This window comes from Leptonychotes weddellii, chromosome 14, assembly GCF_054177405.1.
Source record: "Leptonychotes weddellii isolate Sample4059 chromosome 14, ASM5417740v2, whole genome shotgun sequence".
Classification (NCBI taxonomy): domain Eukaryota; kingdom Metazoa; phylum Chordata; class Mammalia; order Carnivora; family Phocidae; genus Leptonychotes; species Leptonychotes weddellii.
In genome coordinates, this window is record NC_138382.1 from 79,371,506 (window position 1) to 79,396,385 (window position 24,880).

The 24,880-nt window shown below is 63.4% G+C and overlaps 2 protein-coding genes across 3 annotated transcripts in view; both read right to left on the reverse strand.

Moving 5' to 3' along the window:
* The window catches only part of UBAC1 (UBA domain containing 1), a 224,698-nt gene that overhangs the window by 173,709 nt on the left and 26,109 nt on the right, over window positions 1–24,880 (reverse strand). The window lies entirely within an intron of this gene.
* On the reverse strand, window positions 17,139–24,422 carry LHX3 (LIM homeobox 3). Of its 2 annotated transcripts, none has more exons than XM_081802651.1 (6): window positions 24,335–24,422; window positions 19,997–20,168; window positions 19,248–19,450; window positions 18,625–18,776; window positions 18,371–18,542; window positions 17,139–17,557 (listed from the first exon to the last, which is right to left on the reverse strand). In XM_081802651.1, exons 1-6 carry the CDS (start codon window positions 24,420–24,422, stop codon window positions 17,139–17,141), a joined length of 1,206 nt encoding a protein of 401 aa, XP_081658777.1. The 2 variants fall into 2 exon arrangements, with proteins under 2 accessions (XP_081658777.1, XP_081658776.1); XM_081802650.1 differs by lacking the exon at window positions 24,335–24,422 and adding an exon at window positions 22,303–22,396.

Consider the following 24,880-nt stretch of genomic DNA (forward strand, 5'->3'; position numbering starts at 1 on the left):
CACAGTGTTCATGGGGCCCTGGAGCCTGTTTCCCTCCACCCCCAGCCTCAGAGGCTGTTCTGGGGAGGCTGGTGGGGGCCTCTGGGGGTTCCCGTTCTGCTGGAAAACTTCAAGATGTGGATGTGGGAGATGAAGGGGAGGGGAACAGCAAGCCTTTGACATCAGCTGGAAGTGGCCTTGGGCCTGGTGCCCTGCCCCCAGCCCCTGAAGATCCTGTGAGTTTGAGTGATGTCATTTCTGGGAGGCTCAGTTTACTCATCTTTAAGTCGGTGATGGGCCCCGTTGCATCAATGGCTACAAGGATCCACTAAGATGTCCAGAGTCATCTTCCCTTGGTGCCTGGCAGGGTCCCGCCAGCGGCTGGTAGCCATGACTGTTGCTGGTGGTAATAGTGTCCAGGTTGGGGAGCCCCCACGTGCCGGCATGAGGGTGTGCGGGATGGGGGCTGGGACCCCCCTGCCAGCACTGTTGGAAGAGGTGGTTGGTGAACAGCAGGGCCCGAGCAAGCCTTCGGTCCTCTGTCCAAACCCAGCATGTGAGAGCAGGGTGGGCAGCCAGAGCAGGGGCTCCCGGACCTCAGGCCCACAGGCTTCAGTGGACAGAGGCTGCCGGGGCCCCTGTAGTGACCCAGAGAGGTGACCAGCACACCCCTCCTGGGCCAATCATTGCTGACCCAAAACCATCCATTCCCCACAGACCGATGCCTTGATAGTCAGAAATTGCTAGAAACGCACCTGAATCAATGGTCCCCCTCCAGCTGGGCACAGACGTTCGGAGACACCTCTTTGAGGCCCAGATGCTTCACTTGGGAGAGCAGGAAAGCTCTCAGCTTGGCCCCAAGGCCTTCGAATCCTGGGCCCGCCTGGCTGTCAGGGACTTTGCTCTCAGTCCAAAGTTCAAGCAGGTGGTCAGGGAGCCTCTTAGAGGCTGCCGATTCTCTAAGTGAGGATGGTCACATCCACCTTACAGAGGGACGCGTGGAGGCACGGAGGCTGGCCGGCGCTCATGGTCAACCAGTGAGGGGCAGACCCAGGGATCTCAGAGACAAGATCCTCCTGCGTTAGAGTGGGCCCTACATCCAAAAACCGGGGTTCTCGTAAGAAGGGGAGAGGGGCAGGCTCAGAGCAGAAGCCGTGTGAAGGAGGCAGAGACTTGGGGCGATGTGGCGATGGCCCAAGAGACACCTGGGGCCACCAGGAGCTAGGAGAGGCGAGCAGGACCCCTCCTCTACAGTGGCTGGAGGGAGGGCGGCCCTGCGGACATCTTGGTTTGGGACTGAGGCTCAAGAATCGGGAGAGAGTAGGTTCCTGTTGTGTGAAGCTCCCCGATCTGTGGTCACCGTTACAGGGGCCAGGCCACTGACACAGTCCCAGGGGCGTGTGGCCCCAGAGCTGAGCATCTGTGCCCCTTGTCGCCCCTGGAATCCGGCTCCACACCTGACCCACGCCAGCACACGGGAGCAAGAAGTTTCCTCGACCCTCTTAGCATCCCTGGCAGGTCTGAGAGGTAAACTGATAAACACAGATGAACAGAAGAAAAGCACACGCGTGCATCTTTAGTTCCGTCCTGGAGGAGCACGACAGGTCAAGCAGTGTGGGGGCAGCGGGGTGACCTGGGGACTGCTGAGCGAGGCCTGCTTGTCCCGGTTCTGCCCTGGGTCCCCCCTGCCTTTGGAGATAAGGGTGCTCCTATCCCCCGGGTGTGGGGAGACTGCCTCTCACAGGAGGGTTTCAGGACAGATTTGGGGAGAGATTCCATCAGCTTCAAGTCTTCGATATGCCCGGGGATGGCATTTTGGAGCAGCGTGCCCTGAATCCCACCGCCAGCCCCCTCCACCTCTCACCCCCTCCACTGGCCCCAGGTTCTCCCGCTCTGGCCTGACCCAGCGACCCAGCACGCAGGTCGGGCCCCACCACAGTGACCCCAAGTGGTGTGAGCCACATGCAAGGTGTCCAGGGAGCCAATGTAGAAGGGTGAGCCAGGCAGAGGACAGAGCAGGTACAAAGGCCCTGAGGCCAGAGAGTCAGAAAGGAGCCAAGGCATTGGGGGCCGGGTGGGGATGGGTGAGCTGGGCTGTGAGGGACTGGGCCTTGGGCTGCCCCCTGGCTGGTCCGCCCGCCCTGACTGCGAGCTCCCTGCGGGAGGGGCAGACCTGAGGGTCCGGGGCAGTGAGGTGGCAGGTGTGAACAGACACCTGGGCAAGCGGCGGGGGGGCCTTTCCGGGGGCACCTTTCTGAACATGCCTCCGACCGCCAGGAGCCCAAAGCCCAAAGCCTCGTGGGCTAGCCTGGCAGCTGTGGTCTTGCTGCCGGTCTCAGTTTCACCCACAGTCTGTCCAGCGAAGCAGCCGTGCCCGGGGCCGGGGGCCCAGAAGCCCAGTGATAGACCCTCCTCACTGGGCAGGAAACTGAGCCCCCAGGATGTTGGACCCAAAGGTCCCTGGATCCTTGCCAGGCCACTTCCTGCCCCCCCTTTCCTCCCTGAGCTCAGCTCTGGCGGCTCGGGGGGGCCCAGGGGGCTAAGGCACACCTGTGTTTAGTCCGGAGAGTTACTGGTGTTCAAATGGGCCTCCCCTCACCAGTCGGCGCTGACCCGGGATGGCCCCCCACCCCTCCCAGATGGGACTTCCCAGCGGCCCCCCAGATGGGCAGCTCTCCCAAAAGCAATCAGCCAAAAAGGCCTGAGAGCTTCATCAGCATAATGGAGCCCCAGGAAGCCTGGGGTTAGGGCTTTTGTGTCGGGTGCCAGAGACTAAGCCCCTGCCGGGCAGGAATGTGGGCTCCCAGACACCACCCTGAAACCCTGAAACCCGAGCTCCGGCTGCTGTGTGGACTTTGGCCCGGTTTGCTGGGCTCTGGGAGATTCTGTTCCGTGGCAGAGCAATTCCTCCAGCACTTTCCCTGGGATCAACTCTTAACCGCGGCCATAAATCTTTTTGTTCCAAAATGCAGACCTCATTCCTTTTGGTTTCTGAGACAGACCTGCACCGTATTCCAAGAGCGGGTCTAAAGTCCTGGATGATTCTGTGAACGGCTTTCAAACCCTTCTGGGGTCAGAGGCTTGTTCCGACGGGACGCTGGCCACCTCGTGCCCAGGGTCCGGTCGTCCCTGGCGCAGACCTCCAACGTCGGCCCAGAGCGGGCTGGAGGGATAATGCTTTCCTCACTGCTTCTAGAAGCCACTGTGCAGGAGCCTGGCATTCAGGTCCAGCCGTCTGTGTTCAGAGGAAGTTAGGGCAGTCGTCGGTCCCAGCCCGACGGGCGGCTAGCGGTGGCCCAGAGCTCAGCATGTGTGTGCGGCGCTGGGCCAGGAGTCGGTGGCCCGTCTTAGCTCCCAGGTTAGGGACCTCGGCTCAGAGGATGTGGGGGAGGTGTGGCTCGAGAAGCTGGACCCAGGAGCCCAGTGGTCTGACCCCTGCCCCCCAGGCCCCAGCAGGGAAGGTCCCCAGAAGTCGGTTCTGGAACTGCCCAAGGCTAGCCCGCAGGATAGGGCCTGGGCAATGCCCGCAGGTCTCCCTGCACAGGCCTGGTCCCCTGCGACCCTGCCCTCTGAGAAAAGCAAGAACGGCTTTGTTCTTCTTCCTCTGGAGATCTGCAGACATTTTAGACCAAGAGCTAAAATGCCCACTGGCAGCTGAGGATCCGGAGGGAGCCGGCTGCGCGTCTGGCAGCAAGGCGTCACCGAGGGCCGGGCTCTGCCAGGGAGCCGCGTCCCCTCTGCCCGGCTGCCTGGCTGGCCCCCCCACCTCTCCGCTCCCCGCTCCCCGCTGTGGGCAGGCAGCTGGTGGGGGGCAGCGGGGAGCCCCGCCCGGGGCCCCTCACCACTCACTCTGGACAAGCACAGTGACCTGAAGCAGAGCTGGGAGCTCCAACCTTTTCATCAAGAAAGATTTAATTTATCGGGAGTGCGGAGTCACAAATCATAGGCCTGGAGATTTATGGCCTCCAGAAGCAGAATTGACCACCGAGAGAAGGCAGCATTCCCAAGCTCCACACACTCCTTTAATAAAGTCGGAAATGTAAAATATGCCCATCCCACAGTGGGCGCCATGGGCAGTGTGCAAGGAGCTTACGAAGGAGAGTGAGTCGTCACCTCGCGCTGGGGAAAGCGCGGTGGGGACCTGCCGGCCCTGCCCGAGAGCCTGGCAGGGAAGGCAGCAATTCTGGATGGGGGTGGAGGAAGGTTTGCGTCCAAAAAGCTGTCTCCCCAGCTCTCAGCGAGGAGCCCCACACCTGGAGGGGCGTCCTGGGGAAGAGGATACAGCTTAGGAAAAGGCTAATCCCTGCCCCGTCCAGCCCTCCTCCAGAAATGCCAGATCCCCAAGGCCAGGCCTCGTGGGCGGGCATGTTCCTGGCAGGGACTGTGCGGAATCAGGCCAGGGTCCGAGGAAGCCCTCCAGACACAGCTGGGGAAACTGAGGCCCAGAGGGAAAGCATTTGCTCAGCCACAGGTGACCCCAGCGGTCTCCATCAGACACACAGACCCTCGGAGGGGCCGTGCCAGCTGGGTTGGGCCTCCCGGTCCTCTCCTCCATACCCAGGGCCTGCCTCTGCCTGGGGGTCAGGCTGCCACGGGGCGGGGGGCGCGGGGGGCGCGGGAGGGGAGTGGCTGCCTCTTGCCTTCGTATCAGACCGGACAGCGAAGCCCTGCTGGGCCCGAGCCCACTTCTACCAGACAGTGGTGCCCATCCGCCCCCCAGGCACCCAGCAGAGTTTATCTAAATGACAAAGTTTAGGGGATCCCTTTGACCTTCACCTAGCCCAGGACACAGGGGACTTGGAGCCCCTGTAGGGGTGGGAAGTTGGGACCGAGAATTTTCTTCAGCAGGGAAATCAGAGAAGTGGTTCTCGAGGAGGAGGTGGAGGAGAGGCTGCGGAAGAGCGGGGAGGGGGGTGTGCACGTGGGCACGGCGTGGGGACAGGCAGTGCCCCGCGAGCATGTGGAGTGCACACACATGCACACACGTGCCCGGCTTCGCCTGGGGTGATGTGGATACCTGCGGGGAGACTCACCTTCTTGGGTCAGGCCTGCCGCCCCGCAGCGAAGACTCCCCGGTGCCACCCCCCACCGCTGGCCCCTGCCCTGGACTAATCCTGCCCTGCCCACTGCCTCCCCGAGATGCCCAGCTGCTCAGGCCCTGGCGGAGCCCCACCCTGGCACCCTGGACCCCCTCCCTGCAGCTTCCCCCCACCTCCAGCTCTGGGACCACCCACTCATCCAGCCCCTGCCCCCCCCCACCCCAGCACTCTACTTAATGTCTTTCTCATAAGCAGTTTTAAATTATAAGCCTAAATGAGGTCTATAAATTTGACTTCATAAAATTCCACGCACATCATTTTCCAGCAGAAAAGGCTCTCTAAGAAATATTTTCCCTGAGACCCCCTGTGTCCCCTCCCTTTGCAATATAACATTTATTCTAATATTAAAATGGCAGGTGTTCTATAAATCGTGAGTCATTAGTACTCTCCATTGATTTTCCCTGCAGCCTCTAGCCCGGGGTAGAAGCCATGTGCGAATATCAGTCTATTCGATTGAGATTCATACCCTATTTGGGGGTCAAAGAGCGAGGCCCTGTGAGCTTGAACTTCTATCAGCCTAAAGCTGATCAATACTTGGAGATATATTAGGGCTGGCCGCTCACACAGATTAAGTGGCCATAAATACGGGGGGTGGGGTGCGGCAGGCAGAGAGGGAGGCAGGAAACCCGGGCCATGCTGCCTTGTCCAACCAGGGTCTGGGGCTCTCCAACCTGGGGTGTTGGACCCGGGTGGGAGGGAAAGTGGGGTGTGGGGCCAAGATGCAGGACAGCGAGGCTGCAGCACTCAGCCAGGCAAGGGCTCACCTTGACCCCTCTGGAGGTAGGGGACCCAGGGGACGGCCACCAGGGCCTGGGTGAACCAGCCGGGGACCCTGGTCCTGCTCCAGTGACGCAATTCACGGAGCGGAGGGGCGCACGGAGGTCCGATGCTGGAGGACCCTGCAGTCTGGAAGGGCGCACAAGGTGGGCGCCCCCTTCCTTGCAGTGGTAACCGGGGATTTAAATTCTAGCTGCAGATCTTTGTCTTGGTTTGGGGGCTTCCCAGGCCTGGCTGCTTCCTTCCCAAACTCTGGCCACATGCCCTTCCTCCCAGGGCTGCTCCCTAGGTGGGGAACTCCTTCTCCCCCTGGTCCTTCAAGGCCATCCGCAGCCCCCTGCCTGGCACTCTCAAGGATGTCAGCCCGCAGGGGCCTCTCCCCATCCTGCCTGGGATTCCAGTTCATTCCATCTGGCCCCTTGGCCCCCGCCCCGGGGCAAGCCCAGGGTCTCCCCTCCTGCCTGTACCCCTGGGAGGTCCCTCAGTGGGCAACACCGTGCACCCAACATTTTCCAAGTACCTGCTTTGTCCCAGGTCTGGGAAAACCACTAGAAAGTGGGCAAAAGCCAGCCCCTGACTTCAGCTACGGCAAAAGGGGCCGAGACCCCAAGGAAGCGTCTGTGCCCCGTTCCTCCTGCATTTTCTCAAGGGCGTGTGGGTCATGCTCACTCCCTGAGCCCCGCTGGCCCCACCTCTCCCTGGCTGTGGGGGGATCCCCACTCTGCAACCATCTCTAAGGCCTGTCCTTGCTGTGCCCTTGTGGTGGGGTCACTCCCGGGAAGATCCCACGCCTCCCCAGCCCGCCTCCTCATGCATCACCCGCCTGCCCTAGCTCGAGGCCGCTCGATGCCTGCGATCGGTTACGTTATTAGGGAGATAAATAATTTGAACTCCGGCCTTTTACCTTTTCCCCCGGCAGGGGGCTGCCCCCACCCCCTGCCCGGCCGCCCCCCCCGGAGGAGCAATTTCATTAGGAGCTTCCTGGCAGCTGACAGAGGCCACCCTGGGAGGCCCACGAGCAGAATTTCTTTATGGAGATGAGAAATAGGAATATGAAAATTTAAGCCAGAGCGGATGTAATTTAACTTTGCATTATTTATCGGGGACACAAATCCTTTCTAATATTGGCAGATTGGGGAGGGCCAGGCAGGGTCGCGGGGGCCTTTGTGGGGGGAGGGTCAGCCAACGTGCTTGCTCCCCACCCCCTCAGCCTATAAATAGGCCCTGGAAGACTCGGGGCACCACTGGGCTGCAGGCTGAACCTGCAGATGCCCACAGGCTGTGCGGCTACCGGGGGCAGCCCGGGAGGGAAGGACAGGCCCAGCTGGCGTGGGCAGGCCACGGAAGGAAGGGCCAGGCCCCTGGAAGACTGGGACCCCTGCAGGTGCCCCGCTGACTCTCTCAGGTCCCACAGACTCCCGCTCACCCTGTGCCCTGCGCATGGCAGGGACCCGAGGGACCCACATCACATCACGGGGCTGGTATCAGCACCGGGTGGCAGGCCTGGGGGGCTACCATAGCAAAGTATTACAGACGCGCCAGCTTCAAACACCCGTATTCTCTCCCGCCTGTGGAGGCCACTGTCCGAAATCAAGGTGTGGGCAGGCTCGCTCCGCTGCAGGCTCCGAGGAGGGTCTGCCCCAGGCCTCCCTCCGGCCTCTGGTGGTGCCCGGGATCCTGACGGCCCCCTCCCCCGGCCTGTCCCAGCGCCACCCATCTCTGCCTCTGTCTTCGCACGGCCGTATTCCCGTGTGTCTCCTTGATCACTCCCTTCTGGAGACACCAGTCACTGGATTAGGACCCACCCCAACCTACTATGACCTCATCTTCACTCAATTACATCTGCAAAGACCTTTTCCACAGCAGGTCCCCTTCATGTATCCCGGGGGTTAGACTCGAACACCTCTCTTCGGGGGATGCACGAGAGGAGGGGTGGGCGAGGACGGGGGTTCTGACCACCCAGAGGACGCAACGGCCCAGTGTGAAGTTGGACAACAAAGATTTAATTTGTTAAGTATTCTGTGCTCTAGAAAATTCCTTTTTTTTTTTTAGCATAAAAAGAAGAGTATTCAGGGACGCCTGGTTGGCTCAGTCGGTTAAGCGTCTGCCTTCGGCTCAGGTCATGCTCCCAGGGTCCTGGAATCGAGCCCCACATCGGGCTCCCTACTCAGTGGGGAGTCTGCTTCTCCCTCTCCCTCTGCTTGTGCTCTCTCTTTAAAAAAACAAAAAAAAAAGAGTATTCAGTGTAATTACTTTGGTTTTTCAGAAATTCAATTAACTCGAAACTCGTGTTGTTTCCTAAGTTCTAAATTTTAGTTTACAAATACGATTCACTGACAGAGCTTAGCAAACTCTAAGAGCGATGTCCAGGAACTTCTACGACTCAATTAAACTCCCTTAAATACTTAAATACTTAAAGCCACTTCAGCCACGGACACAAAGGGAAGGTCCCTCAGGCCCAGGTTGTCCGTGTCTAAAACACACCCTACGCGGACAGACGTGGAGAGCTGTCTTCTCGTATTTCCAAGAGCTTACAGAGTTAATAAGAGATCGGCCTAAAAGCTGAAACCGGTTATTTAAACAGTTTAGTCGGAATCAAAAACTAATGGGCCGAGTTATTTTGACCCAGACAAAAACAGGAAGCCACAAATATGCAGCCCCCCCTAAATCCCACGAGTGGTTCTGCCTGCTCCTGAGTTAGCTTGTGCCCACTCCTAAGAGAACAAGTTGTTTGGGGTTCCTTTTGCAAAATACCATGGGCAGGGCGGGGGGTGGGGCTTTGCAAATGCCACCGTGTCACTGAGGGACAGTTTGGATTTGGGTCGACCAGCAGGGGGCTGGAGACAGCAGGGCCCCCCCCCCCCCCCGCTCAGCTCCCCATCCCCCACTGTGCCCCCCCCTCCGCCGACCCTGGGCGCGTGAACCCCTCTCATCCCCAGCCATGAGAAATCAGGAGACAGCTCCACTGAGAAATTCCTCAGAGGGTTTGCTGAAGGACAGTGACAGGAGGCGGGCCGGCTGGGCCCCTTGGGGGAGGCGGGCCGCGGCCCTCCTGGACCCTCGTGGAGTGCCTGCCCACCCGCCTGTGGCCCACGCACAAAGGGCCAGATGGACGAGAAGGATGGCCAGATGTAGGGGTGGGGGGTGCGAGCCACGGGGGTGGGTGCGAACCTCCAGGCCCATCGGGTGTCTTCCAGCTCATGGGGCCGAAGGGCGGGGTAGGCCTGCGTGGCTGGGCTTGGGGAGGGAGGGACCGCCAGCCAGCCGGAGGAGAAGGCAGTCCTGGCCTGTGGACAGGTGTTGGGGGGGGCAGCACGAGAGGCCCCCGAGGGGGCGAGGCCAGGGCAAAGGATAGGTGGGCAGGGCTCTGGGTGAGGATGGGACTGGTGCTCCAGCTTCCCTGGGGGCTGGAAGCGCCTCTTGGTGTCCACCCTCAGCCAGCTGTCCCCCCAGGGTCCTCCAGCCTGGTCGGCATCCACGCTCCGGAGATGCCAGGCTGAGAACTGCCAGTCTCTGACCCGGATGCACACCCGCCCGATGGGATGGGCGCCTCCCCTCGCTGGCCCCGGGCCCACCGCCAGGAACACAGGCTTTTAAGGACTTGTGGGGAGCCCCCAGGAGCCTCTGAGAGCAGTCGCCCCTTGGCTACAGTTTGAGAAACTCTACATTCTCAAGCCAGGAACCCTCGGGGGAGGGGGAGAGAGCTGGGGCTGGGGTGGGAGCCACGAAGGTGACCATGGATTCCCAGACTGCGCTTGAGCCCCATCAGAGACAGGGGGACTTAAGGACAGGGGATGGGGAGTGGCCTTGGCACGGAACATTCCAGAAAAGAAGAGGAAGGCAACACAGGGGTTGTTCCCTTTGGTCAGGAAGATGCCCCTGGAGAGGAAAGATGCTGACCCTTCCCCAGGACCAGGTGGGTCCTGGTCAGACAGCTCCAGACTCTGGGGCATGGGGGAAGGGGCAGGCGAGTGGCCGACCTGCCCAGGCTGGACCGGGTCCCCGCGTGCCTGGAGCTGACGTCCCCAGGAGCCGAGCAGAAACCACGCGAGGGGCCAAAGAGCCAGACCTCAGGTAAGGCCACCAGCAGAATGCATCTCGAGGGACATTCGGCGGCCCAGGAAATGGCCTCGGAGTGACACAAAATGAGGACGACGTGGCTTACGGAGCCGGTGGGCACAGGCCGAGGGAGCAGGTGTAAGAGCAACTCCAAGGTGGCTTCTTGGTTAGAGTTAACGGTGGGGGGAGGGGTCCTGTAAGGTTGCCACGTTTTCTCCAAGGAGCATCAACATCACTTTTGTGACGAAAAGAGAAGCCACACACGTTACTTTCTCAACGCTGAGAGCGGCCTCCCCGCGGCCAGGCCAGCCCAGGCCTGGAGATGGGATGGGGGTCCCGGCGGCCCCACAGGCATGGAGGCGGCAGAGATCCGCACAGTCATCTCTGGGCCCTGCGGGCGGCGCCCTGGCCCCACCCCCAGCCCACGGCCCCTCCCTCCGGGTCCTGACGCCTGGCGTGTCACCTGAAGGACTGGGGGGGGAGCCGCCCCCCCACCCACCCCGAGTTACCACGGGCTGGTCAGCCCGAGGCTCCACACCCAGCAGGAGCCCTAGGTCCACATCCAGCCCCCACGGGACTTCATTTTAACTAATGGGACACTTAGTTTAATGAGGAGGGTTTGCATAAGAGGAACTTGCTAATTAAATTTTAAACCTTGTCATTCGAGAGATTAGCCGGAGCGCTGAAGGAAACATTTGTCCGGGAGAGAGGAGCCGCAGCCCCCTCCCCCAGGAAAGGCCTGGTGGGGGTCTTGGCTGTAAACTGCAGACGGGTTTCTGGCTGAGGTGGCTGAGGAGGAATCTTCTGGAAGCCTGGGAGATTCACACGCAGCACCAGGCCCCAAGGCAGGCCCCACGACGGGCCTGGCTACTGGGGAAGCGGTCAGGGGTGTCCTCCCCAAACCCCACGCTGGGTGCCAGGGCCCTGGGGCGGGGCGGCTGCCCCATCCCAAGAAGTCGGGCCACACGAGGTGCCAGCGACGGTGGGGCTCAGGGGACCTGGTCCCTTTCTGCCCTGCCAGCCATCATGGGGGTGCCCCCCACCCCCGCAGCTCGGAGCTGGTGGTGGCTGGCCGGTCCGCCTCCTGCCCTCCAGGGAGGCCGAGGGGAGCCTCTCCAGAGTGCAGACGCACCCGCCTTGTCTGCGACGAGCATTGTTCTCTCAGCACAGAAAGAAAATGAGGGTGGGGGGCCTGTGGAGAGGGTGTGTGTCACCCTGTCACCCTGAAACATCACGGGTCTCGACCTCTGCCCTTTCTGGAGCTCAAACAAAGCTGGTGGTCAGGGCGGGCTGGCCCGGGGACAATGGTCAGGGGTCTCTTGTGGAGCTTTAGGCTGGGGGGCAGGACGGAGACACTTTGTAGATGACCACCAGGCCAGGGGGCAGTGGGTCTTGGGGCTGGAAATGCATTTCTCTGCTCAGCCCCCAAGTCAAGCCTCCCTGGACACAAGCCCTTTCCCGGGGAGGGGGCAGCGAGGTCCTGGCCAGCTGTGCTCAGCTGGGGAGGGTCCCTCTGCTGCCAGTCCCGCCCCGCCGCCTTGCAGGCTGGGACCAGACGCACGGTCCTCCCCGCGGGCGCCAGCAGGGCCGTGGACCCTCCGCGCACTCCTCCGTGGCAAGGGTCTCCCGGGTGGGGCGGTTTCCAGGGCCTTGTCAGGAGAGGGCCACATTGGGGTGGGGGGCGTTGACGCTGGGATCTGTGACCCAGCAGTGGGGGTCCTCCCACCGTTATTGCGGGATTTCCTGTTTGCTGCCCGAGGTGACACGCACGTAAACTCAGCCACAACGCGTGAGGGGTGCGCACCCTCCGCCTGGCTCCGGACGTTTCCAGCACCTCACAGAGTCCCGCCCGGACCCATTAGCAGTCACTTGCTACACCCCCACCCCCACCCCCACCCCCACGAATCTTCTCTGTCTCTGAATTTGCCCGCTCTGGACATTTTCTATCAAGAGGATCATATAACACGCGGCCTCCCGTGTCCGGTGGCTTTCAGCCAGAGTGACGTTCCCAGGCTCGTCCAGCCGTGGCGCGGGACTCATGCGCGTCGCTCCGTGTTATGGTTGCGTGCTTTCCCACGGCACGGATGGGCCCCAGGTTTTTATCGGTTTATTCATTGATGGACATCTGGGCTGTTTCCACCGTTCGGTTCCTGTGCCGCTCTGAACATTCGTGTCCGGGTATCTGGGTCCCTGTGTTCCGTCCCTCGGGTGCGCACCCACGAGTGGAGTCGCCGGCCACGCGGTACCAGGCTGGTGCCCACGGCGGCGGCATCTTAGAGCCCCAGCAGCAGCCCGACGGCCTCGGTTTCTCCAAGGCCCCACGAGCACTTGTTAGTATCTGGTTTGTCTCGTCTTGTCGCCATCCGTGGGTGTCAGGTGGCATCTTACGTGGTTCTGATGAGATTTCCCCGGAGACCAGTGATGCTGTTGACCAGATCACCCCATCACAGATGAGGGAGACGGCGTGCAGAGAGAGGCACTGAGTCACCTCTTGGCCCACAGCTGACGGCCACGGACATGGGGGGCAGAATGATGGCTGCCTTCAGGTTTGGGGGTGGGACAGCCCTCAAGGATGGGGGACCCCTCTGGATAGCGGACCACTCAGCTTTGGGGGAACCTTCTGGGATGGGAGATCCCTCAGGGAGAGGAGACCCCTCAGGGAAGGGGATCCCTCTGGACAGGGGACCTCTCAGGTTTGGGGGAACCTTCTGGGATGGGGACCTCTCAGGGACTGGGGACTGCTCTGGGTTGGGGTCTTCCCAGACCAATCACCTTGAGCACATGACCTCCCCCAGCAGGTCCCCACGCTGCCTCCTGCCTGCCCACCCGAGGATGCAGACACTGGCTGGAGCGGGACAGGTGGGCTTGAGCCACTCCTGCCGCCCTGTCTGGGCCCCCCACCCCAGCACCTGGCTCAGAGGACACCTAGACCTGGGTGCCCCGTTCATAAGTGGGGAGGATGCCAGAGCCCCCAGAACCTGTGAACACAAGCCCTGCTTCCCTCACAGCGACTGAGACCTACAAGTTCGGGAAGAAGGCACGCGGGCACAGAGCCGGGGGGTGGTGCAGTTCGGGGGCTGTTTCCTCTGCATCAGTGGGGCTAGCCCTCAAAACCTGAGGGAGGTGGTTTCGTCGCATCCCCAGCTTTGCCCAGCCCTTCAGCGGAGCCTGTTCCCCTCACAGTGACCCTGGAAAGGAGGCCGTGATGCTGCTCTGTGCAGGCTCAGAGAGGTTGAGCCACTGCCCAAGGTCACACAGCTTCCCTCCCGCACCTAGCCAAGCCCCAGCTCCGCACCCGGACGTCAGCCCACAGCTCAGCCACCCCACCCGTCACGTCCTGCAACGTGGCCGAGGTGGCGCACCCGGACGGTCCCTCGGGAACACATCGAGTTGAGGGCTCGAGGGCTGTGCCCCCTCCCCGGGGATGACCCCCACGCCCACATCCACATGCACTCACGCACACGTGCGCACACCCACCCCACACGTGCACCCCTGACTCTGGGGTTTGTGGAACCTGTCGCTTCCTCTCAGGTTTGGCCGCGGACCCCATCCACGCGACGCTCCCCACGACAGCCGCTCCTTCGTCTCCCATTGGGTTCGGCCAAGAGGGGCTCCGCTGGTCAGGAGGGAATCTTTTTATGGTAAAAAATGAGCCTTGTTGCATCAGCTCCGGTGGGGGGGAGCCGCCCCCTCAGGTCGCCCGGGCAGACTGATGAAAATCCTGCTTTATGAAGCTGTGGCTCCCCCATTAATTAGGGGGAGGGGGCCCTCCGCACCGCCGCGCACCTCGCCCACGGCGGCCAAAAGCTTGTCAACATTTTCCACGAAGAATGAAAATGTAAATAACTTTCAGATTATTCAATGTCACCAAGGTATGGAAAAAGGTCGCAATGCCGGGTGTCATTTATCTCGTTGTGGATTTAAAGAGCTTTTTTCTATTAAATTTCTTAAAATTAATGTTTTATGTTGCTCAGAGTAATTTGAACAATTATGGGCTTAAAGAATTGATCATTACAGCCCCTGGGATTTAGCGCTCCAGACTGATTCCTTTGAAAACCCATTGATTTATAGTCTCGCTACTCAACCAGGCAAGCCCCCAGGGTTTGGACCCCCTCCTGTCCACACCTGGGGGGGCCAATCCCCCAAGACAAGCCAGCTTGTGGGGGGCGAGGAGGGAGATGAGCAGGAGGGGGAGCAGGTGTGTCCTCCTCTCAGGGAGAGACTTGTCCTTGATTTGGGACTGTCCTTTGAACTTTTGCCTCTTGTGTGAATTTGATATTTAAAAGGAGAGAAGACCCTCTATGTATTGGTCAATATTATTATTTATATTATTCACTCATTTACATTTGATAATTTAATACATCGCTGGGTTCAAAAGTTAACAAGTCCTACCCCCCGCTGAAAAAGGTTAGCAAGTTCAAATGGGTCCCGAATCCTCGACAGGGTGTCCCCACACGGGTGCCTCCCGGCCTGGTGGCACCCCGATGCCCACTGGCAATGCCGGCCAGGGTCCTGGGCAGCGCCTCCGGCCCTCCGCACCCCTCCCCGCTGTGTGCCAGTCCCGGCGAGGACCCTGGGGTCCCCTCCTGGGGAGACGGGGACACCCACACATACCCGACGAGCGGGCTTCGTTGTGGCCTCGGGATGTGGAGCTGTGTTTCTGCCCGGGTGCTGCTCTGTCCAGATGGGGACACCGAGGCCAGAGAGGGTACGCGAGCGAGCACTGCAGGGCGGCTGTGCGTCTGATGGCCAAACACATCTGCTGGGTGCCTGCACATCTCGTGTGTCCCCTCCAGCGCACCGGCCAGGGTCTCGTGCTTCCCACGCATGGGCTGGGCTGGGCCCCGAGGGGTCTCAGAGGCTGCCCACCCCCGGCCTGCCGCCCCCACTTGGCTCTGGGATTATCGATGCACCGCCAGCTGGAGCGAGCTCGGCGGGCAACTGCCAACAGGCGGAGGGCCCCGTGGGGACACTTAGCACTTTATTAACCTGTCAGCGCCTAAAAGGTCCCAGGCGGCCTGGGGGGAGGGGCTCAAGGCGGGAGGGGGGGTCGACTTGAGGATTTATACGCACCCCCCCCCCCCCGAGGGCTGCCTGATCACACAGCATCCACCCCTGCGCCGCTCGGCCCCGGATCGCAAATTGGACAGGGCTGCTTTCCTTTCCGGGGGCTCCCTATCCCCCGGGAGGAAGTGCGAGGTCAACCACTCCAGGACCCGGCCCCACCAGCCCCCGAGCCATCCCCCTCCCCGACCCCCGCGGGGGCCTGACCTTTGAGCACCATCCCCCAGGCCAATCCAGGACCGCTCACGCTCCCTGGCGCCACGCCTTTGCTCTCAGCGGGTGCTGTCTAATAATGGGCCACCGTCCGGTCCGCCTGCTACAGGGCTGACTTCCCTGGTTGCGGCCCAGATGGAATGGCCTTGGGGCCCTTTCTCCCAGCCCCGAATCCCCTCCCAGTGCCTCCCAATTCCCCGGTCCCCAGGGCTGCCCTGAGTGCCTCTTGGATGTGGGGGCGTGTGAGCCTGGAGCTGCCGGCGACAATCCTCCCAGCCAGCTCCTAGAGAGCGCCCCTCCTCCCTCCCAGCGTCAGGAGGCTCATCCTCCCACCCGCCTCGGTGCCCCGACCGCCCCTCCAGGGAGCACTCACCACCAGGGGCGAGGTGAGGCCCCAAGCACGGACTCTCTCCTTACATCTCCCCTTGGAGGGGCTGCTACGACTGTCTCCGCTTCACAGGAGGAAAACAGGGCTCAGAGGGGCAGCTCACTTGCCCAGAGTCACACAGCAAGTTAGCAGATGGCTAGGATTGGAATCCAAGTGGGCGAGAGCTCCGGGACCATGTGCCATGAATCTCCTGATCGGCTGACTCCAGCCACCCCCACCCCCAGCCACTCCAGCCCCTGCCTCTCCCAGGGGCCGGCCTTCCCCCCAAGGCTGGACAGGTGGTTTTCCCACCTCTCCTTCCGGTGTTCAGAAGTTTGGCCAAGATCCAGAGACAGAGGGGCCCGGTTCACAGCAGGTGCCATTCCTGACAAGGATGGCCTCCGGCTGTCAGGGAACCGCTCTCACCCCCAACGCCCCCCTGCGCCCGCGCATCCCCAGCCGCACTAAAGACCCGGACCTTCTAGACTGTCACTGACAAATTTATTGAAGTCTTGGAAAGAGCTGATGGTCAGAGAGTAAATAAAAAACACGCGACGTCCACAGAACCGACAGGTAGCTTGGGATGCAGGTTTGCGGGGGTGACTGGGCCTCACCCGCCGCCAGCCTCTGAGTCTGGGTCAGGCGGCAGCGCTGCGACCGGTGGAGGAGGCGGCCCAATCCTCAGGCAGTTAGAGCCAGCGCCGACAGGGAGGGCCCCAGGCTGTTTGGCAACGGAAATCGCCGGGCTGGGCGTGGCCTGGACTCGGAGGGCCTGGGGGCGGCTGTGATGGGGGAGGGGACGGAAACTCGGTGTCGACGCGGAGGGAGGTCCCCACGGCCTTAACGCGTCGCTCCTGGAGAAGGGCACCCAGGCAGTGGCGTCTCCTCCGGCGGGTGGTAGAGTCCAGAACAGAAAGATCTAGAGCCAGCTCCCCCAGGGAAGACCCGAGAGGAGGCTCCCGGGGGAGGTGGGGGTTGGGACGAGAGGGACACGGGCGTGGTCTCTGCTCGGCGGCCTCCTGCCTGGACAGAAGAGGCCCATCTCTGACCTAAAGTGGGGCTCCGTCAGGCGGATGGAGCTTGGAAAATAAAGGCGTGGTTCGTACTGTGGTTTTTCGTTTTAGAAAGTAAAGCATCCTCCAGCCTGAAGACTGCTGCCCTTGGCTGGAGCGAGGCTGGAGTGAAGGTCCAGCCTGCGTGGGGGTGACACTTCGTGTCCAGAAACAGCAAGCGTCCAGTTAACTGGTCGATCAAGAGAGAAATCTGCTTACAAGACAAGGCTTGCTGGGCGGCCCCCGGGCCGGCGGCCCCGTGCCCAAGGAAGAGAGAGGGCACGGACAGGAGCCGCTGGAGTCCCTCTGCCCCCGAGGGAGGGGCGCCGGGCCGGGCGCTCCGTAGGAAGGAGCCCTCCTCTGAGGTCCTCATCGTGTCCTCCGCTGCTGCCGCCAATGCCACCTGCTTCCTGCAGAGGCCCAGGGCTTCGGGAGAGGAGGGGAGTGCCGCTCCGGGCCACCCAGCCAGGGGCAGCGCCGCTGCCCACACCCCTCATGTCCGCTGCTCGGTGGAGCCGGGGGCCTCGGTCAGAACTGGCCGCGGTCAACCTCATCCAGCCAGGAGGCGGGGCTGGCAGGGAAGTCGGGGTAGCCCCCACTGCTCCCTGTGGACAGGTCGGAGCTGGGTCCGTTTCCTGTCAGCACCCTCATGGGCGGGGGCCCACCTGGGGCCCCCGCGGGCACCAGGCCCAAGCCGGCATCTGGGTATACTAAGCTGGAGAGAAGGGGCTGGGGGCCAGGGAGGCTCTGCAGGGCAGCTGGTGATGGGGGGACACCGTAGGGGCTGCCGGGGCGCAGCTCGCGGTACTGCTCCGGGCCGGCCAGGCCTCCGTGCTCCAGCGGGAAGCTGCCTGGGGCTCCCGCGGGCCTGCCCAAGGCCGGGGTGGGCTCCCCCAGGCTGCTGTAGAGGCCGTTGGCAGGGCCCATTTCGGCCACGGTTGGCTCATCTGCAATGGAAGCAGACAGCGCCGCTCAGTGCCCGCCCCCCTCCACCTCCTGCCCCCAGCGCCCCTCCTTCAGGGGTGACCTGCTCCCGCCGGCCGCCGGATAGGCCAGCCCAAGCCTCTCCTGCTCTTAGAACTTACGCAGCGCTCTGCCTCTGTGCTTGTTGGGTTTGTTCAGCTCAGTCCCACCTGGTGTCTACGGAATGGTGGGATCCCCCGGCGGGATCAGGGCCAGCAACAGGCCAGTCAGGACCCAGGGTTGCAGGATAACCCCCAAGGCTGCCTTGGGAAGGGTGGCCAGCATTCCCATTTTGCAGACAACTTAATTGAGGCTCTGAGCGGCAGAGCGAGTAGCCTAAGGTCACAATGCAGCCAGAGAGTCTGTTGCACAAATTGTCTGAAGATAGTCATTAAGGGGTAAGTATGGGATCTCCCTGGTACCAGAGAATGAGATAATCAGATCCCACAGAGCAGGGGTGCCCCGCCCTTCCAGGCAGCCAGGACTTTTTATCACCTACCCCAAAACTGTGCTGCCCACTTTCCTAAAAATCATTGCAAGGGCCAGGAGCCACAGAGATGGTCTGGACCCTTTCCCCGCCAGAAAGCCTGCTGACGGACACGTGGGTCGTGGGGGCTGTCCTCCACCAGGGGAAGAGCTGAGCGCCCCAGGGGCCAAACCGCGGGCCTTGGGGACGGGGCACCGGAATCTAGGAACGCGTTGAAAGGAAGGCTAGGGCAGCCCCTGACTGGGAGATTCACATTTGCAGGCTGCCGGACCGCTGCGCCCTGCCCTCGGGGGGCGGCCGCCCGCCGTACCCGTGAAGGAGACGTCGGCGTCGCTGTCCTGCCCCTCCTCCTGGACGCTGTCCTTGTCCGACTTGGGGCCGCCGCGGGCGCGCTTCATGCTGCGGAAGTACTGGCCCCAGCGCTGCCGGCCCGCGTCCTTCTTGAGCCGCTTTTCCTTGGCGCGGCGGTTCTGGAACCACACCTGCGGCGGGGCGGGGGGCGGGGGCGCGGGTGAGCGGCGGGCGGCCGGGCGGCGGGGCGCGGGGCGGGCGCGGGGCGCTGACCTGCACGACGCGCATGTCCAGGCCGGTCTCGGACGAGAGCTGCTCGCGCACGTGGCGCGCCGGCTTGGGCGACGTGTTGTAGGCGCTCTTCAGCGTCTCCAGCTGCTTGGCCGTGATGGTCGTGCGCGGCCGCTTGGCCGTGGCCTCCGCCTCTGCGCCGCGAGGGGTGGGGTGAGGCCGCGCCCCTCCGCCCCCCGACGGCCCCCGCCCCGCCGGGGCGCGGGGCCACGCTGCGGTAGGGGCGGAGGGGCGGCTGCGAGGCGGCCCGCTCCCCCTCCCGCCTCCCCCGGCTTGCCCTTTGTTCTAAGGCTGTGGGTAGGGCCGGATCTTCACCGTCAAGGGTTTGGGGCGATAATTCAACTCCACACGTTTCAGACCAACCTCCCTGCGTCCCGAGTGAGGAGGCCGCTAAGGCCCCGGAGCCAGGCGTCCCCGGAGGCGCTCCGTGGACCGTCCCCACCCGCCCGGCCCCCCGCCCGGAGGGAAGGCGCTTCGGTTCGCGCCCCTTATCGAGCGTGCTGCGGCGGGCGCTGGACGTGAGGATCCCTCAGCGCCCCTACCGGACGGACCCCAGCCCCATTTTGCAGACGGGGAAGGGAGAGTGGGTGGACTCTCCCACTGACCGCGCTGCTTGGCCGTCTCGTAATCCGCCTTGCACACGAGCCGGCTGTCTTCCATGAGGTAGAACTCGTCCCCCGTGGCCAGCTGCCGCTTGCACACGACGCAGGCGAAACAGTGCAGGTGGTACACGAAGTCCTGGGCGCGGCGCACCACCTGCGTGGGCGGGATGCCCAGCTGGCACGCGGAGCACTTGGTCCCGAATCGCCTGCGGGACGCACAGGGCGCGGCTCAGCACGGCGCTGGCGGTTCCTTCGCCCGGAGCGGGTTGGAGAGCGAGGAGCGGGGCGCTGCGCAGGGCGGCTCAGGAGGGAAGCCCACCCCGGCCCTGCCCCTATTCGCCGGCCGGGCAGCCCCCAAAGAGTCGCGCAGAACACCGAGAAGGGACCCAGAGGCCCCGGGGAGGAGCCGAGCCGCCCTGACCTTGGTGCCGGGTGGGGATGCTGGATCCTTGGGGCAGGTCCCTTAGACCCCAGAGGCTCGTGCCTGGAAAGCACCCCCTCCCCAGCATTAAGGGCAAAAACAAGACCGAAATTAAGAGGGAGTAAATCCAATCAAGTTCTGCAAACTTGGGGTTGTCTTTTTGAGCGACCGTTTCCATGATTTGCAAAATTAATTACTTGGAGAGAATTTAGCTGCTGCGCTGGGCCAGGCCTGGCTGCCCGTGGAGCTTCCCCCCACCCCAGGAGGGGCCCGCCTCGCAGGAGCAGACTGCGCCCCCGGCCTCCCCTCGAGGGCCCGCGGCCACGCTCACTTGAAGAAGTCGTCCTTGCAGTAGACGCTCTCCCCGCGGCTGAAGCAGCGCTCCGCCAGGGGCGTGTGGCAGTCCGTGCACTTGAGACACCTGCTGTGCCAGTGGCGGTCCAGTGCCTTCAGGATGAAGCGGTCCAGGATGTGCTGGTCGCAGCCGGCGCACAGCGGGATCTCTGCAGGCCCAGGAGCCGCCGAGGTCAGGGGCACCGCACTGAGCGCAGCCCTGGAGTCCCCTTCCCACTCCAGTCCTCGGGGCCCAGGGCTGCCACGGGAGACCCCCTTCCCTGCACAACCTCCTCCCCAGCTTGAGTGAGTGGCCGCTTGGCTCCCAGATGTCGGGAGTGCATGGCACCGAAGTCCGCAGCCTGGCCCACAGTTGAAATTTGGGAAAACTGCAAAAGGTTTAGAAGTGTGCCCGTGAGCAGGAAGGGGCCCCGGCCATTCCATTCGGCCAGGTACCGTCAACTGCAAAATGTTCCCAGTGAGCACGAAGGGTGCACGTTGAGCTCAGATGAAAACCCCACCCCAGGGGCTCTCTACCAGCCCCCAGAGGCAAGGCACATGTAGGTCCTGGGGTACCCACCCCCCAGTCTCCATTGTTTTTTTGCGCAATTAAGCATCCTTGCAGCTGGAGATCCCTTGTTGAAGCCTGGCTGCCCAGCCCCGCACAGGCACCCAGGTAAAAGCTGGTGTCCTCCCCATCTCTGGGAGCCCTCGCGGCTCCTTGTCCATGGACTGGACAACTGGATCGCTGTCACCACACTCAAATGTCGGTGCCTGACAAGAGTTACTCCGACACTTGGCTCTGCTACCGTGGGACTGCAGGCCTCTGGGGGAACGAGGCTGGGGAGACTCGAGGGGCAGCTTGTGGGAGGCACTGGCCCATGTGGGGCTTTGCAGGGTGCTCACGGGGTGAGTCTCCCTGTTGATTTAGAAAAGGTCTTCTGGAGAGGAGAGAGCCAGCAGCAGGAGCCTGCACAAACACTGCACCCACCTGGCCGTGCTCTCCTCCCCGCCAGAGACCCCTCCGGCTCCAGGCCGGCCCCGCAGTGGGTGGGAGGACCAGAGAAGGGCCTCCCTGGGTCCCAGGTTGAAAGAACCCTGATCGATCGACCTCCCTCGCGCAGCAGCAGGAAACTCACGAAGGACGCGGTCCCGCGTCGGACCAAACCACAGCCCCGGTGCCCGCGGAGCGTGGGGATCCGCCGCGGGTCCCAGGCCCCCTCGCGGGCGGCGACGGCCTAGAGCTGGTGGCTGGACAGGCCCGCGCGTGCGGATTCAGCACCGTGGCCCGGACAGCGCCCGGCGGAGTTGTCCCCTGCCCCGCGTCCTGCAAAAGCCGCCCCCGCCGCGCCCTGCGACCCGGGCCTTACGCTGCATGGCGACTCCAGCCTCGGTGGGGTCTCCTACCCTCAGCACCAGCGGGGCGCAGTGGAGCCTCGCGCCCGCCCGCCGTTCCGGGCCAGCTCTCCTGAGCGATCGCGATCGGAGCCCGCCTCCCCTCCCTCCCTCTCCCTCCGCCCTCCCACCCTTTCCTCCCAGCCCCTGTGGCCAACCCCTCCCAGGAACCGTCGGAAAAATAAATAAATAAGTAGGGGACGGAAGGGACCCCACAGCCTGGATGTAACCTCGTTCCCACCTGCTCGGTCCCTGCCACTCCCCACCCGGCCAGGCCCGCCTCCATCTCCATCCTGTGGTCCCGCGGGCGTCGAAGCCCAAGGAGAACATTGCCGATTGCTCTTCTTCAGGAACCAAAGCGCCTGGGGGGCGGGGGCAGGACTGGTGCGGCAGGGAAGCTGGGGTCTTTCCTGTAGACGGGTCCTGAGGACCAGCCTGGGAGTGGGTCAATGAGCAGGTGCGTGTGGGTGCAGACGAGGAGACCTCAACTAGGGACATCTGCGAACGGGCTCCAGCTACACTCTGGCCCCTGCATCTGACTCTCTTCCCTGGAAAGTGTGGAGGGTCTGGGTGGGGTCGGCCCTCTCGGGGATCCTCTTGCCCGGTGTTCACTGGGCCGCACGGTTGCTCTCCACATACTCTCCTGATAAGGGAGAGGCTTTCCTAAATCGGTCCTGAGACCCCAAGGAGTCCCTGGCCTGAGCAGTGCGGGGCTGCAACCGCACAACCCACACGGCTCCAGGGGCCCCAACGCTGACTTGCTGCTGGGGCGCCCAGGTGGGGACGTGCTGGGCCCTTGCACCCACGCCCGCCCGGGTCCACTGTCTCCCGCCACCTCCGTGGCCAAGCCCGGAAAGGAGCGAGGACCTCCGGGTCTCCCCGTGCAGCCGCTCAAGCCTGGGCACCCACCTCGGCGCAGATCCTCCCTTCGCGCCAGAAGCGCCAGCAGCAGGTCGCCGCCCGCCGACTCGCGGCCCGGGCCCAGCTCCCCGCGCGCCTCCATGGGTCCAGTCGCCTGGCGCCGCGGCTCTCCGGCCCCGAACTTTCCCAGGGCCCGGGGAGGCCACGGCTTCCGGGGCCCCAGGCCGGTGTCCGAGCTATTCCCCGCGCTGCTGGGCGCTGCGCCCGCGGGCCGCCCTGGGGCCCGGAGCCTCAGGCCGCGCGGAGGGCGGAGCGGCCGGGGGGCGGGGCCGCGGCGCGGGGCGGGGCCGGGGGGTCGCTGAGACACGCAGCGGGCGTCCGCCGGCTCTGCGCGCCTTTGCGAGGGGACTCGGGGTGCTCAGACGCCAGCCACCGAGTGCCGGGCCGAGGAGGGCGGGGACAGTAAGGGGAGAAGCCGGGCCAGGGCTGCCCGCGGGCGCTTACCCGGGCCCCGCAGCTTCCTGCCCCGCGCCGCGGGCCGCCGGCTGAGGCCTGGCCTCGGGCGTGCACGCGTGCGGGCAGGCTGGGGGTCCCGGGAGGACGGTCCGGGAGGGAGCCCCGTCCCACCGCCGCTTGAGAGCCGGGGCTGGGAGGCTTGGTGACGGCAAGAACGCGACCCGAGACCCAGAGAGAGTGAGTGTGGCGTCCAAAGGCTCACAGCAAAGCCACCAGGAGCCAGACACGACCTCAGACCTCCTGGCTGTGACCAGCTTCTGGGCCCCACCGTGGGAACTGCCACCAGAATGGGCCAGAGAAGGGCGATTCTCAGCAGGTACACCCCGTGTCCTGGGCCCAGACACGCGGCCAGGACTCAGGTCAGGAAGGACACTTCCCTCCACACACCGGCTTGCACAGAATGCAGCTCCCACACCCGATTTTCCAGTATCTTGTTCCCAATCCAAAGGGTAAGCCCATAGGAACCACCCATGCTTGCACATAGAGAGACGCACCTACCCCAGGGCAGCTGCTCCTGCCCAGAGGGCACTACAGGCCAGCACCACCCCCCCCCCCAATAATTAAGAAACAGCAGTGTGGGGCCATTGCAGCATGGGGCATGGTGAGGGCAGGGGCGCCGGGCAGTGATGGGGGTGAGCAGGTTTCTGCCAGCCTCCAGGTCCCTCCACCTGGGAGAGTCCCATGGTGAAGGACAGTCGTCACCCTGCTCCTATCCTCGCCTCCATTCGCCTGGTCTGTGCACTTTACCAAGGAGGCAAGACTGGAAGGATGTGGGCAGGAAAAGCCCAGCGTCCTCCTGGATCCCAGCAGACCCAGAGCCATGGTTTTGAGCAAAGGCTCATGCCAAGCGCTGCACCCTTTCCCTGTACAGGACACTGCTACCCAGAGGACAGGGCAAGGTGCACAAGCCGGGGAGCCGAGTGGGTGCTGGGTGCCCTGGGATGTCAGCCGTGGAGTGTCAGCTGCCTAGAGAGACCATGTGGGGTTCGAGTGGGGAAGGGGCAGGCGGGCAGCGGGTCCAGGAGGTGGCGGCCCCACACGCTCAGCATCTGGCTGGCCTGCCAACAATGCCTCCATTATTTTCTAATGTCCATGGCGATCGAGTGGCCCTTGGGGAGGGCGGTTCAGGCGGGAGACCCGCCCAGGGGTCCCAGTTCTGCCCTGTTGGGCGGTGTGGGAGAGCTGAGGGGTGTGGGGTCTCTGGAGGAAACTGATGCCCCCCCACTCCTAGCTATCCCTCCCCCCCCAGCAGTGTCTGCAAGGCCCCTTCTGTTCTCGGGGCGCCCCACAACAGCCCACGGCCTCTGAAGCCATCACCGGGAACTTCAGGCCCTCTGCCCATGGGATCTTTCAGACTTGCATCCCTCGCTCCTGTTCCCATCTCTCATGGGTGCCACCGCCCCCCCGCCCCCAGTGGTTTCTCCAAACTCTCTTCCTTTCTCTGCTGTGTCCGGCTTCCTCTCTCCCCACTGTCCCTCTGCCTGACTCTGCCATCCTAGCCGTTTCTCCCCTTGGGGGTCGTCTTGCCCAGGCTGGAGGCCGATAGGTTCGCAGGGGCCCTTACCCGGAGTCCCACCGAAGCTGCAGACGGCAGCGGCCATGGGGGCCCCCGGCCGATCTCGGTCTCCCCTGAGCTCAGTTTCCAGCAGCATGGCGACCGCCAGGCCAGAGATGGAGTCCGAGTGGTCCAGGCCACCCTCTTCCCTCCTCCTCTGCAACCCCAGGAGGGCTCAGAACTCCCGCAAAGCCCGGGTGCCTCGGAACCGCGACCCTGTCTGTGCGGCTTGGCGCAGCGGGAGCCTCTGGGCCCGGGCGCTGTCCGCGGTGCTGAAGGAGTCTCCCAGTTGCCCACCTCCCCACCTCCCCAGGGCCCCTGTCCCCCACCCCTCCCCACCTCTGGCGACCACGTCCACCACCCTGTTCCCCCAGCCCGCCTCCCCACCATCCCACCTCCCTAGGTTCGCAGTCGCTGTGCCTGCCTCCCCCTGCCCCGCCCACCTCCCCACCTCCCCAAGCTCCTTGTCCCCCACCCCCTCCACCTCCCACCGACCCTGCCAGCCACTGTTCCCCCACCCCGCTTCCCCACCACCCTGCCTCCCTAGGTCTGCAA